Source organism: Anguilla anguilla, chromosome 18 (genome assembly GCF_013347855.1).
Source record: "Anguilla anguilla isolate fAngAng1 chromosome 18, fAngAng1.pri, whole genome shotgun sequence".
Taxonomy (NCBI): domain Eukaryota; kingdom Metazoa; phylum Chordata; class Actinopteri; order Anguilliformes; family Anguillidae; genus Anguilla; species Anguilla anguilla.
The window spans coordinates 13,799,706-13,812,292 of NC_049218.1; the positions used below are offsets into that span (position 1 = coordinate 13,799,706).

General features: G+C 47.9%; 2 protein-coding genes across 3 annotated transcripts in view; one reads left to right on the forward strand and one right to left on the reverse strand.

Moving 5' to 3' along the window:
* Positions 1-2,577, reverse strand: part of plekhh2 (pleckstrin homology domain containing, family H (with MyTH4 domain) member 2) — a 29,240-nt gene extending 26,663 nt beyond the window's left edge. Inside the window, exon 1 of the mRNA XM_035399566.1 lies at positions 2,427-2,577. The gene's annotated coding sequence lies outside the window, so the exon portion shown is untranslated. The remainder of the gene's footprint in view (positions 1-2,426) is intronic.
* Positions 2,578-2,783: 206 nt separating this feature from the next.
* Positions 2,784-12,587, forward strand: part of thada (THADA armadillo repeat containing) — an 81,916-nt gene continuing 72,112 nt past the window's right edge. Inside the window, exons 1-17 of one of the 2 annotated variants that reach the window (XM_035400864.1) lie at positions 2,784-2,920; positions 3,581-3,662; positions 3,872-3,978; positions 4,642-4,775; positions 5,139-5,287; positions 5,779-5,811; positions 6,252-6,300; positions 6,650-6,849; positions 7,367-7,461; positions 7,686-7,909; positions 8,063-8,817; positions 9,988-10,142; positions 10,389-10,544; positions 10,732-10,842; positions 11,118-11,241; positions 11,433-11,578; positions 11,926-12,157. In XM_035400864.1, the coding sequence (XP_035256755.1) occupies positions 3,590-3,662; positions 3,872-3,978; positions 4,642-4,775; positions 5,139-5,287; positions 5,779-5,811; positions 6,252-6,300; positions 6,650-6,849; positions 7,367-7,461; positions 7,686-7,909; positions 8,063-8,817; positions 9,988-10,142; positions 10,389-10,544; positions 10,732-10,842; positions 11,118-11,241; positions 11,433-11,578; positions 11,926-12,157 (2,743 nt within the window). In that variant the 5' untranslated portion in view covers positions 2,784-2,920; positions 3,581-3,589. Of the gene's footprint in view, positions 2,921-2,944; positions 3,489-3,580; positions 3,663-3,871; positions 3,979-4,641; positions 4,776-5,138; positions 5,288-5,778; positions 5,812-6,251; positions 6,301-6,649; positions 6,850-7,366; positions 7,462-7,685; positions 7,910-8,062; positions 8,818-9,987; positions 10,143-10,388; positions 10,545-10,731; positions 10,843-11,117; positions 11,242-11,432; positions 11,579-11,925; positions 12,158-12,587 lie in introns of those variants that run through there. The other variant, XM_035400865.1, reaches the window with a different exon arrangement.

Genomic DNA, 12,587 nt, shown 5'->3' on the forward strand with positions numbered 1-12,587 from the left:
TCAGGAGGATATAGAAGGACTTTATGTTTGTTGATGAGAATGATATTACTGGGTACCTATAGTGAGGTTAGTTATTGTGTGTATAGTTTATCACAAGGAATGATATGACACATGGGGAATGGTAAAGGTTAACAAAGTAGGCTGGACACAGGTTTAATAGTGTCCTGTGTGTGTGTGTGTGTGTGTGTGTGTGTGTGTATGCGCACATACATGTGGTAGAATGTTGGGCAGTGAAACATTCCACCATGCAATTTTCATTTTTTAAAGGTCTATAAATCAATGTGATTTTTTTGGAGCTACACCCTTTGTCTTGGGTAAAAGGCTGCAGAAAAACAGACATAACTCAGCTGCACCAAAAAGAGAAAATGACCAGAAAAGCACTGAGATGCAGGAATACTCCTGGTTGTTCTTAGAATGCAAACCAATCCCCTCTCATCATTACGATGAACAGCAATAAAATACTTGAAATAACACTGATCCTAAATAGTTCCTAAATGATCCTAAAATGCCCCCCCCCCCATCTCCAACAAATCTGCAGTAGAGTGGCCTCACTTGACCTTTCATATATCAAAGCCATTCCACATAGCAGTGATTCTGTCTGAGATGAGGAAGGGCGGGGGGGGGGGGGGGGGGGGGGGGGTACTGTGCTCGGTCCACACTCCAGGTGTAGAGGTGAGTGATTTACTCATGAGTGTGTGACCAGCACAGCAGGCAGTGAGGGCCAATGGATGGGGTCACCCCACCCCACCCCCCATCAAACCAGAAGCACCCCTCTCTTTCCAAAACCTCCTTGCTCACCCACAGTGTGGTTGGATCCTTCTCCTCCTTTACCCTTCCATTCCATGCTCCTCCCCCATTCTCCCTCTCTCTCTCACACACTCACTCGGAGTGATGGACACTGTCTCTTTATCTGTCTACTGTTTCCTGTGAGTCTGACCAGGGCATTGGAGCACAGCACAACAGAGAGGATGATGAGTGATTCACCACAATTTACACTATTTTATACATTTCATCACATTTAATACATACTGGCCACAATATTTTTCTGACACTACCCAGAGCATCTAAAAAAGGCATCCCATATGAATGGCCTATATAAATATTATATTTCATAATACATACACTGCACAGACACACACACACGTGGACATGTAATGCAGTATATGCACAATGATAGCAGTAAACTACTTGCATCATGTGACTAAAATTAAGAAATGGACAATGATACAGTATAAGGGACAATTCGTAGATGACTATTTATTGTCTTAGACAATGGTGTAGAACCAGAAGTAACATTATTTTAATACATTGATTTCTGTTGTCAGTGCTGAGTAGATGCTGCCAGTGTGATGTCATTCATGCAAATCCAAGAGCCAGGCCATTATTCAGTATCCTCCTAAGACCAGGAAATTAATTTTTGTCCCCTATGAGGGACAGGAATCTCCTCAGGTCTTCATCTCAAGAACCAAATATTCTACTATAGTGAAACCTACACTACAAGCCAAGGGATATTCAATAAAAAAATACATATATTTAAAAAGATATTTTCACTGCAAAATGTTTTCACCATCCAAGACACTTACATCGTGTAAAAAATTAAAATACTTCTTCCAGGTCTCAGGAGGTCATTTCGGTGTATTACAGAAGTCTTTCATCAAGACAGCATGTATATCCATTTGGCCTACCCTCCTAATTTCCCTCCTTAGGCCTCAACAATCAACATTTCCATTAGACTTTCTCTCTTAATTCACCTTTGGAATACAGCCAGTATGAATAACCCCAATTAAAAAATAAAATAAAAACAAGCGACTGGCTTGAAATGCACAATTATTTATTTAATTTCCTTTACGCATGCTACGGGCAAGGGACTGTCACTGTAACGGCAAATTTACAAAATCGTAATTTAGCAAATAACTGTCAAGCTACAGAACCCGCTAGGTATTTTATGACGAGTTAATTTTATTTCCGTTTCAGAATGTACCTCTTCAATACTTTGCGTGTCCTGATAAATACACAGTAAAGGTGACAGTCGTAAATTACTGTTATAAACGGAAGAGCCAGAGAAGTAATTAGAAGGGTGAACATATAATTAATGCCGTCATTCAAAAAGTTAATTTTAAAAGCCTATCGGGGGATTTAAAACGCATTTTTCTGCTTGCAATATAAGGCTAGAAATATCCCACTTTAGACATTAGATTCTTCCCCGCTGACAACTACACAAACACTTCAAATGTTTCCATCAAAACTTCAAATGTTCATATAACTATTTAATTAGAATTTTTTGGATGTATATACATGTAGCCTATGACAATCTCGTTTTATTCCTGAAGCACACCAACGAAGTGAAAAGTGGACAAAGTTTATCTTTTCAATAAAATTGAAAACAGACAGAACCACATCAGATACGATGTAAACATAATTCTTACCCAGCAAATAGCAGATAAAAAGAAAAGATAAAAACGGGTCCTACTCCATTTGAATAATTTCTTCCATGCTGCTCAGTTGTACCCGTTCTATTAACCTCATTGTGGAATAAAATCGAGGAATTCTTCGCTTTTCCCAAAGTTTCTTTTTTTCAGTAATGTGTCCCAGTTTAGAAATGGGCGGGTAAAGGGGGGCGTGTTGCCTCAGCCTTCTGTCCCATCACAGAGCAATAAGGAGCGGCTATTCAAATTTTCAAGGAGTATTTCGTCGTATGACCGACACATCGTATAACATATGAAAGAAGAGAACTTCTTAAATTGTCCAATCATTCGCTTCTGTAGGAGGGCATATAAAAATCTCCGGAATTGACGTGCCACACGTGTCGTTGCTGCTCTTAGAGAGAAAAACCTTCAGCTGAATGTTGTTTCAAATTGTTGAATATTTGTAAAACTGTTTACTAAATAGTTGAAGTTGTATTGCTACATTAATAATCGTGGTGAGTGGCTAAAGGCATTTTGGTATTTGGCAAACAGTACGATTTAACTTGGCACTTGGAAGTCCATTCATTTGTTTTTTATGTGTTAAGTTAGCTAGCAAGCTAGCTGTTTAGTTTGTCTTGTTATGCAGCTACACTGAGTAAACAAACGTATTTTACAAATAATCCGTTGTCTTGTTTTGTTTACGAGCTGGTGAAGTATCTAACAAACGTGGGTAAGGTTGGTTATTTACATAGCTATTAGTGTGTTGTGCTAGGGCTAGCTCCCTGTACATACCAAAGCAACGTGCCTTGTGGCTATCTTAGATGCCGATAACGCAAAAACCAGTTTAATGCCTTGGCAACCCCTTAGAGGGTTCCATGGTTTGATAACTGGGACATGGCTGTTATTAGTTAGCTGGTTGCTCTGTGCACCCACTCTCCGCTTACCCCGGGCTACTCATCCTGTGAGGAACTCATGTGGAACGCGACCACAACCGGGCAGGAAACTGCTCATCTGGAATTGCTCATAATTTTAGATGGGAAAAGAGATGGATGACAAGCTTACTGCCACGTTTGTTTTATCAGCGTGAGTAATGCAGCAAAAGCTCTTGGTCCCTTTGATGTTAAGGCCAATAACCGTGACCGTTATTTCCCCATCCGTTTGCTGTTGTTGCTCAGCCAGTAACCATGGTGGTCAAGAAGAAGACCGCTAAAGTGGAGACTGTTGCTCTGGACAGAGCAACGCTGGAGAAACTGACAGGCAAGTGTCAGTCTTTATTCGCATATGTGACAAAACAAGAGCAGATAGTTCAAATTCACGTTCTTTTAACATACTATGTTAACAACTAATGTCAGCACAGTAGCAGCCATTAGCTTCTTTTTCTCTTGTTATGCCTCTCTGATATTAAGCTTTTCTGGATGTATGTTGTATTCATCTGTTAAACTGACAGGTTCTCTGTTTTACTTCAGCCTCCCTCTCTGTCGATGGGGATCCTGGGGCCCAGAAACTTGCCCAAAACCTGCTAGACTGTCTCCGTTTGACCGACCCAGTCCTACAGATCCAACAGGTCAAGAAGGTTGGTGTGCTGACCACAAAACGCTGACCCCCCTCCACCTGATACCTGTCCGCTTCCAAAAAAAAAAACTTTCATGCCAATTTGAACATAGTGTTTTATGTTTTATCCACAAACGGGTTGGAAATGATGGAAGAAAGGGTTGAATGAAGTCTCTTTGGAGACAGTGGTCCTGTAGTCTAGAGATAACATTTCTTGTTCAAACATGAGAGCAGGCAGGTTAGATGCATTCCTATACTCGAGTCACAACCTGGCTCAGGAAATACTCTGTGCCATGTGACCTCGTGCATGGCAAGGGGTGCACAAAGGCCAGCACACAAAAAATCATACATGTTTTGGAGATTGTGGTAAATTAGGTAAGGGGTTCTCAAATTTTAAGTCTCCTGAAATGACCACCTTGTGCCTCTGGCTGAAGACCCCCCCCCCACTTAAAAATGGATCTAACCAGGGCCCAGTACAGGCTGCAGTCCAGTGGTTCTTTAACGCACTAATAGCTGGATGGATGTATGTCTTAATTATGATGTAATCAGGGTCGTAGACCTGTTTTATCACTGTACTGGCCTCTGTTGGTGCAGGAGGACACACGTTTTTCAGTCTGCGCAGCTGAACTGCGCAGTTGCTGCTCTGCAGGTCCGCCCTGTCTTGACCACTGTTTCCCCCCTCAAGGTGGCGAACCTATTGGAGGAGCTGAGTGAAGGCCCCTCCCCGGCAGACGGGCTCCTCCTTTCTTGTCTGGACACCCTCGCTGTCATGTACACCTCCCTGCAGTCCAAAAACCCCCTGAAGAGGGCCGTGGCCAGGTAGGCCTAGCAGCCTCCCTCTGCCGCTCCCTACAAACTGAAACACTCGATGATAAATCAACACTGAGTTTGAGACGAAGTGAGATCAGATGCATGCTGGCATAGCTGATTTACCACTGAGCATCTTGCAGTGGCCCAGTCTGAATCCACACACTTGCCTACTATGCAGGAGTAATAATTACGTGTTTCTGTACAACTTATATACTCTGTAGTAGGCAAGTGTGCTGATTCGGACACAGCCAGTTTGTCTACCTCAGAAGTAGTTGCTCTTCATCTCCCTGCTGAGCCTATCCCCTTCACTGTTTTTTTCCTGTAGCACTCTATCTCTCCCTCTCCCTTTTTATTTCTCTCTCTCTCCTTCAGCACCCTGAGCTCGGTGCCTGCCTGGCTGCACGGACAAGCGGCCAGCCGTCTGTCAGCCTGTCTGTCTGACTGTCTGTCCTCGGCGGGGCCCGAGCGTTATCCCCACCTCACGGACACACTCGCCTCCTGCTTGGACGGGTTCCCCTTGGGTACGTCTCCCTCGCCCTCCAGCAGGGTCCCCGGCCCTGATGGGCTTACCTGTGCACTGATGGGTATTATCTGAAACTCTTCGCTTGTCTTTAAATCGCTGTCGTAAGGTTTTTAAACCAGTGGGTCCAGAATTTTGGGCCTACATTTGACATAATAGAACATACTTTCTGTGGCCCCTTAAAATATCGGTGAATATAGCGTATGCCATATATTGAAATATAGAATAAAATCATTCCTTAACAAATAGCTGTTTTAACGCTTGCGGTGCTTGTAGACAACAATATAGCCTGTGAGCTGCAGCTGGAAGGGTCAACTGCACATCCTGTAGGGTTATACTGACACCTAGTGGTAGACAGAATGATCATCAGTTGGCCACAAACTGAAATATTTGTATACATGGCTACAGTTGCTGTCATCTCAAGTTAATATTTTCATGCTGTTGCTTTGAAACAAATTTGTGTGCAAAATCACAATTTCTCTTTCCTCGTAGGTGAGCGTTGCATTCACACTTTACTAACAGAAGGTGAGTCTGTCTTTTGTAATAAAGGCTTTTCATAGTATACTGTCTGTCACTTGTCTGAGTATCTTTTATAAGGGTTGGAATAATCCTCCTGATTTTTGAGATGACATTGTGTCTGTATGGTGTGTGTAATCTAGGTGATAATTGTCTCTTATCTGGCATATAGCCTTTTCACACTTTTCCTTCAACCTTCATGCACACTCATTTTGTCCTTGTGAAAAAGATACATGGAGGTTGAATGAGCGTTCCTCTCGTTACATGACTTACCACTGTCACGTCTGCGCTTGAGTTTCTTGTTTAAGGAACGTGGTATCCCCCCCAGAAATACACTCTCCCACCTGCAGTAGCTGTTCTGCACTGTATGTGGGCAGTGCGCTTCTGTATGATTTTCCCTGCAGATTCTCAGACTGAGTGGCCTCTGTCTTCTCCCCCTTTCTCTCCAGTGCTGCAGTTCTTTCATAAAGCCCTGTGTGAATACCTCCAGCAAAACAGGTAAACGTTCCACCAGATTCCAGGTTAACTTAGTGATTTTTTCTGCTTCCTTCTGCAACACCTCTGCATTGGTTAGGGATACACAATATTATTGGGGTTGTATCCGTACCAGCTGACTATAGCTTGAAAATGAACTTGCTGATATTGCCCCAATGCTTACTGGTATGCTAAGATTATTTTAATTGAGTATGGCCAAATATCGGCCCCAGAATTTCCTTACCATGCCCCCCTACTTTTAGAGCCGTATTTACTGTGGGATTTACTGAGTGTGCCGTGGATTACCGCCAGAGCTGCAGAATCCTGCGTCGCCGCCTGTTTTCTCCCCGTGTTAACCCTTTCTTTCCCGCAGCGGGCTGGCCGGCCGTCACGTGGCCCAGGCTCAGGTCATGCAGGCCTGTCTGTCTGCAGTCAAGGCCTCTATGCTGGTGGTGCAGCGGTCCCAGGAGCCCGTGAGCGCCGCCCTGCTGGCCGAGTCCCCGCCCTCACCCTGCCCCCTCCGGGACACGCTGAACGCCCTGCTCGCCTGCTACACCCGAATCCTCACCGATGGTATGATGGCCTCTGGCCTGTGCAGGACTGCTCCTCCTCTCTCTCAGGTCCTGTAGCAGGCTTGTGCAGCTGCTGTCCTGGAGGGCCACAGTGTCTCAGGGCTCTACTGTGCCCCCATTCTGGGAGCATTTGCTCCTGAAAATTGATGTGTGTGCCCACTAGAAAATTAATTTACAAGCACATCTTGTAATTGCGATGCATGGGTGTGCTCCTAGGTTTTTAAATGTGGGAATTCAAAGATTGTAGGTTCAGTTCTCAGTATAGATGGATTACGTATAAGCCCTGGATACGAACACGTGTTAAATTCTGAAATGCAGTGTCATGTGGGACTTTCCCCCTGACGTGCATGTTGGGAAGGAATGACTGCAGGCTGAGTCCACTTAAGCTCCACCAGCTGTGCGCTCCAGGCCTGTAACGTGTTTACTGGCACTCTGTTACTCTCTGGAGACAGGCATTGTCACCGCTGATGCAGGAGGCTGAATCCAGCCAGCTGAACTCTGTGCTCTCTCTCTCTCAGAGGAGTTCGTGCAGACTGTCCAGAGCACAGCTGGAATGGCGGTGGTCCTCCTGACCAGGTGCATGCTGGGAAGTGGGGACAAAGTGGCTGAAGTGGTGAGTGGCCAGTGCTCTGGCCCAGTGCTCAGTGCTGATTCACTCACTTATAAACTGTGATGAGACATTTTCCTACTTGGGCAGCTGTTGCCTTTTTCCATTGGATGAATTAGCCTGTGTACAATTTGATCACACCAGCAGTGCAGTGATTGTGTCTGTGTGTGTGTCTGTGTGTGTGTGTGTGTGTGTGTGTGTCTGTGTCTGTGTCTGTTGCATGCTGTTAGGTTGCAAGCCTGTTACTCGGTCCAGAGCAGGGAGCTGACAGCGCCCCCGTGTGGCTGCAGGAGAGCTGTGCAGGGCTGTACCGTGGCGACCGGCCCCCGGCTGTGTCTCTCTTCCTGTGCCACGGGGCCCTGGCCATGCTGAGCTGGCGTGGGGGGCCCCTGGGGCCCGAGGGGGAGAGGCTGCTGCTGCTGATCCCCTCAGCGCTGCTCGCACTGGACACCAGGTCAGTAACCTCCACACACTGATCCTACACTGCAGCCCTGACCACACCCTGCCTTATACCGCACACATTGTATCTTTTTTTTTGTCAAGTAGCAGTGAATGCTAATTTTACCAAAATCTATTTGTGTCTGTGTCCATGTGCGTGTGTGTGCAGTGTGAAGGAGTCCAGCACAGCGATGGTCGTCTCTCGTGTGCTGGCGCTGTGGAGCAGCGTGGCCCTGGACGGCCTCCAGGGGGCGCCCTCCTCCTCTGGCCTGTGGGAGGCCCTGCTGGGCAGGGCCGAGCTCCCGGGACGCCTGCAGGAGCACATCCAGGCCCACTGGGAGCACCCCCTGGACGGGGTCCGGCACCAAACCCGCGCCCTCTTCCGGAACCTCCTCCGCCTGCACCAGGCGTGCGCGGGCGTGCCCGACCCCGCCTCCGACCCCTTCGTCACGGAGCTGACGCACAGCCTCCTGGGCCTGGAGTGGCACGTCAGGGGGAAGTACGCCTCGCTGGCCTGCCTGGTGGAGCACCTGGGGACCGGCCGCCTGCTCGCCCTCCACCCCGCCCTGCCCTCCTGCCTGCTCTCCCTGATGGACGACCAGTCCCTGGCCCCCCACGCCGGTGACCTGCTGGAGAGGCTGTTCGTCAGCCACAAGGCCCAGCTGAGTGGGCGGGATCAGACGGGGGCGGAGCCGGAGTCAGGGGCTGAGGCAGTGGCCGGGGCGGAGCCAGGGGCAGGGGCCGGCTGGATGGAGGAGTGGAACCGCACCTGGGTCACGCCCCTGCTGGATGTCCTGTGCCAGGCCCGGCTGGACCAGACCACCTACATCCTGGATTACCTGCTGCCCAAACTTCTGCGCTGCTGCCCGGCCAGTCTGGCCCACATGGTCCAGGTCCTGCAGAACGCCCAGTTTGGGACCTCAGGTAAACGTGTGCTCCAGCGCCTCCTGCTGGCTGCTTCGGGTTCTGTTTTATTCCAGTGTGCAAGCACGCCTTTTACTTCCCACTGCATTGTTTATCCCACAAGAACAGAACGGCTGGATGTTCTGGGGTTGTCTTCAACCATTATTTTCCCCTCCACTCAAAAGCAAAGCATGTTCATTGGTTTAGCTGGCTTTGTTTAAAAATAAATTACCATTTTTAGTTTGATTTATGAAAATAAATATTTCATATTTTGTGTACTGACAGTAGTTTATTCAGGACACCTGAACTGTGTGGTATGTAGTAATAAACCAATTCCCCCAAATTTCTTGGCATCTTTTTAGAGATGTGATGTTTTTGTGTGAGGTCAGTGATTTGAGGCATGTGTGGTGCATTTAGAGAAGGTCTACATAGAAACTTATATGTGCGCCTTTGCTTACATTGTAAACACGATTGATATCCGTAGATGGCCTCTATGTATACCCTTGTTTGTCTGAAAATGTTGATATATAGCCTGTTTTTACATCATTGTCAACAGTGTGGTTATACGTAGTCTATTTTGAGGACGTGGGTTTGACCATTTAGGATGTCTCTTACAGCGTGGGTACAAAAATGTTTAGAAATAGTCTATAAATCAGTGATTACATCATGTCTTCACCACTGTTTGTAGCATATTTCAGCGCCAGTGTTGACGTTTATAGTGTGTTTGTGTCTGTGGAATGTCAGCTGGTTCCTTGAGCCAGCGTTCTGTTTAAAATGCAAAATCGGGACATTGAACTTTTCGGTGTGGCCTTGTTAAACGTGTGTCTGTGATCTTCTGTTGGGTTTGGTCCCATCGCTAACACACTAAAACCTGCATACACCCTGGCCCTAGCATTGTAAAGATATGCAGTTATGCATGTAATTGGGCGGTTAGCCACCATTATGTTTTCAGTTTTTGGTCACTTAACACATTTCAGTTAAATCTGTTGTGAACAGTAACGGCAAGTTGTCGTGGGGTGTGTTTGATTTCTACATTAGCAGGCTAAATTTCATTACGTATCGGGTTTCTTAATTATGGCCTGCTGTTGTTTTGCCATGGCTTTGGTTCCTGCGTTGCTCGTGGCATCCATGTTGGCTCATCAGTTTCTTTGTGTTGCCGTGTCTCTCATGTTGACTCCCATGTCGTTGCAGGTTCGCCCGGCAGTAGGGGTGCACTGGGGGCTCTGATGACGTGTCTGCGTGCGGCTCGGGCCCACGGGGTGGATCACCTCGCTGAGGGGGGGTTTTTGGGTGGGCTGGTGTCCCACTCTCTGCTCCAGCAGGCCCTGTTGCACAAACATGACCAGGTGGGTGGAAAGCTCTGGTGATGCATCTGGTGATGTCATCTGAAAGATGCCTGGGGCTCTGAATTCTGAACTGCACTCAAGGCGATGGCAGTAAAATGCTGTCTAACTGCTCAGGTGTATTAAGTCAAATCCACCCTCTGTTACTGGGTCAGTTCCCATGGTCTTGACAAGTGGAACTCTAGGTGACCCGTGAGAACATGTAGGTGCTAAATCACGTGTGCGTGACCTTTGCGTTTGTGGTGTCAGGTACGGATGGACGCTCTGGGGCTGGTGTGCGAGAGTCACCGTAGCACAGAGACCGTCTCCAGAGAGGAGATTGATCTGATTCGTCACTTCCTGCCTTCCAACCTGAACAGCCAATCACCAGGGGTCAGGCAGCAGACAGTCAGCTTGCTCAAGAAGGTCAGTCATTCTTGGCGCACCCTAGTGGAGGGCCCAGGCATGATGTTATATTTGCAAGGCACCTCTTATTCTAACATCCATTTTAGTTTTCTGCAATAATTAAAAGTATAGTATTTGCATATGTGATTCTGCTTGGACAGCAGCAGTAGTAGAGATGATCTGATTGGTCACGTTTTCTTCCCCACAGCTCCTGGGCAGGGTGAAAGACAGTGCCCAGCTGCTGCAGAAGAGGCTGGGGCAGGAGAGGGGTGAGACAGCAGTGAAGGAAGGGGACCGGAGCACACTGGAGATGTATCAGGTACAGCAGCTCACTGGAGACCCACCATGTCTCATCGTCTTGTGGGGTCTGAGTGGAGGAAAAAGGAGTCAATCTTAAATTTGCTTTATGGATTTGTAGTGTATCATTATTAAATATTAAGTTTATTTGTGTGTAAAATCACAGTAGGTCATCAGGTTGACAGCAGGTGCAGTAGAAGAAATAATGGTAGATAAGGACAGTGGGTTATTGACTGGTGTGTGTGTGTGTGTGTGTGTGTGTGTGTGTGTGTGTGTGTGTGTGTATGCACGCTCCAGGACTTCCTGCACTGGTTTTGTGAGACCCTCTTTGAGGTGCTGGCCCCCGGGGCCTCCTTCCCTACCTGCCTGACCGCTCTGCACCTGCTGGGCCTGGTGGCCGACCTCTTCACCTTCTCCACAGGTATGGCCACGCCCCCACTCCCTCCCATTCTGAAGGGTTTCCGTGGCAATAATGGAGCCTCGGCCCCAGCCACATGTATACAGCTTAAGGACCTCCTTAGACTACTTTGTAGCTGAAGATGCTGTAATTCTGCACTGATTCTAATTCAGTACTAGGGTGACCATGCCCCCCTCCTCCTCTTCCTCCCTAAGGACCTGCCAGCTTCGCACTGGGGGACACAGTGAGCCACGCCCACGCTCAGGCTGTCTTGTACTGCCTCGCCAGCAACTTCCTGGAGGTCAAGCAGCTGGCCTCCACGTTGCTACGGAAACTGCCTCCTCAGACCGTTGGGCTACGGGTTGGTTTTGTCATGTTGCATTATGATGCGTTCACACATACGTGCATGCATGTACACAAACACGAGCGCTCACACATGACCAGATGTGGACCTTACTCCCACACACACACACACACACACCCATGCATGTTCATATATTATTGAGCTCCTCTTTTGGGCTCTGCTTTTTTAGGATATGGGTCTGAAGGTTCAAGAGTCCACAACTCTTCGGACTGGACCATGTGTGTATTCTGCAGCTGGTTCACACAGTGTGCTTCAGTGTGTGGGGGTCAGGGTTGGGGCGTGCGTGCGTGCGTGCGTGCGTGCGTCCTCAGACCGGCTCACGTGGTGCGTCCCTCGCCCTATAGGAGCCGAGCAGGATGAGGTCGCTGCTCCGGGTGGCACTGGACCTCAGCACCAGCACCAAACCCTTCGACAGCGTCACTGCCGCCCACCTGCTCGGCCTGCTGGCTCACCAGGAGGAGCTGATGGACGCTCTGGCCCACTGTGCCCAGGAGCAGGGCATCCCCTTCCAGCCTCCTGTGCCAGGAGAGCTCCATGCTTCCTCGGCCTCCACCCTGGAGAAGAACACACTTGGAGGTACGCTGACCTCCAGCCCTGCTGGAGCCACTGGCCCTAAACCCTCGGCAGCATCTCAGAGATAGCTCACTGCCCCTGTCACTGACAGCATCCTCCCACCAACAGGAGTAAAAACAAACAGTCTTCATTTATATATAAAATTGTTCTAATTTGATTGTTCACATATCGGTTGTTCAAAAAGAGTCATGACACTCAAGTATATGGTGTATTTTACAAATAGTTTACACTTGGGAGACATTGGGCCAATGATTACAAATAGTCTGAGAACGCAGTGTGTTGACTGGGGTGATCACAGGCAGTTTACTGGTGGAGATGTATGCTCTGCCCCCCCACACTACCTCAGAGCTCAGTACAGCTGAGAATTGAGTCTGGGAGAATTGTGGCCAATTAAAGGAAAGCGTCTGTGTACGATTACGGGTTATTACGGCAA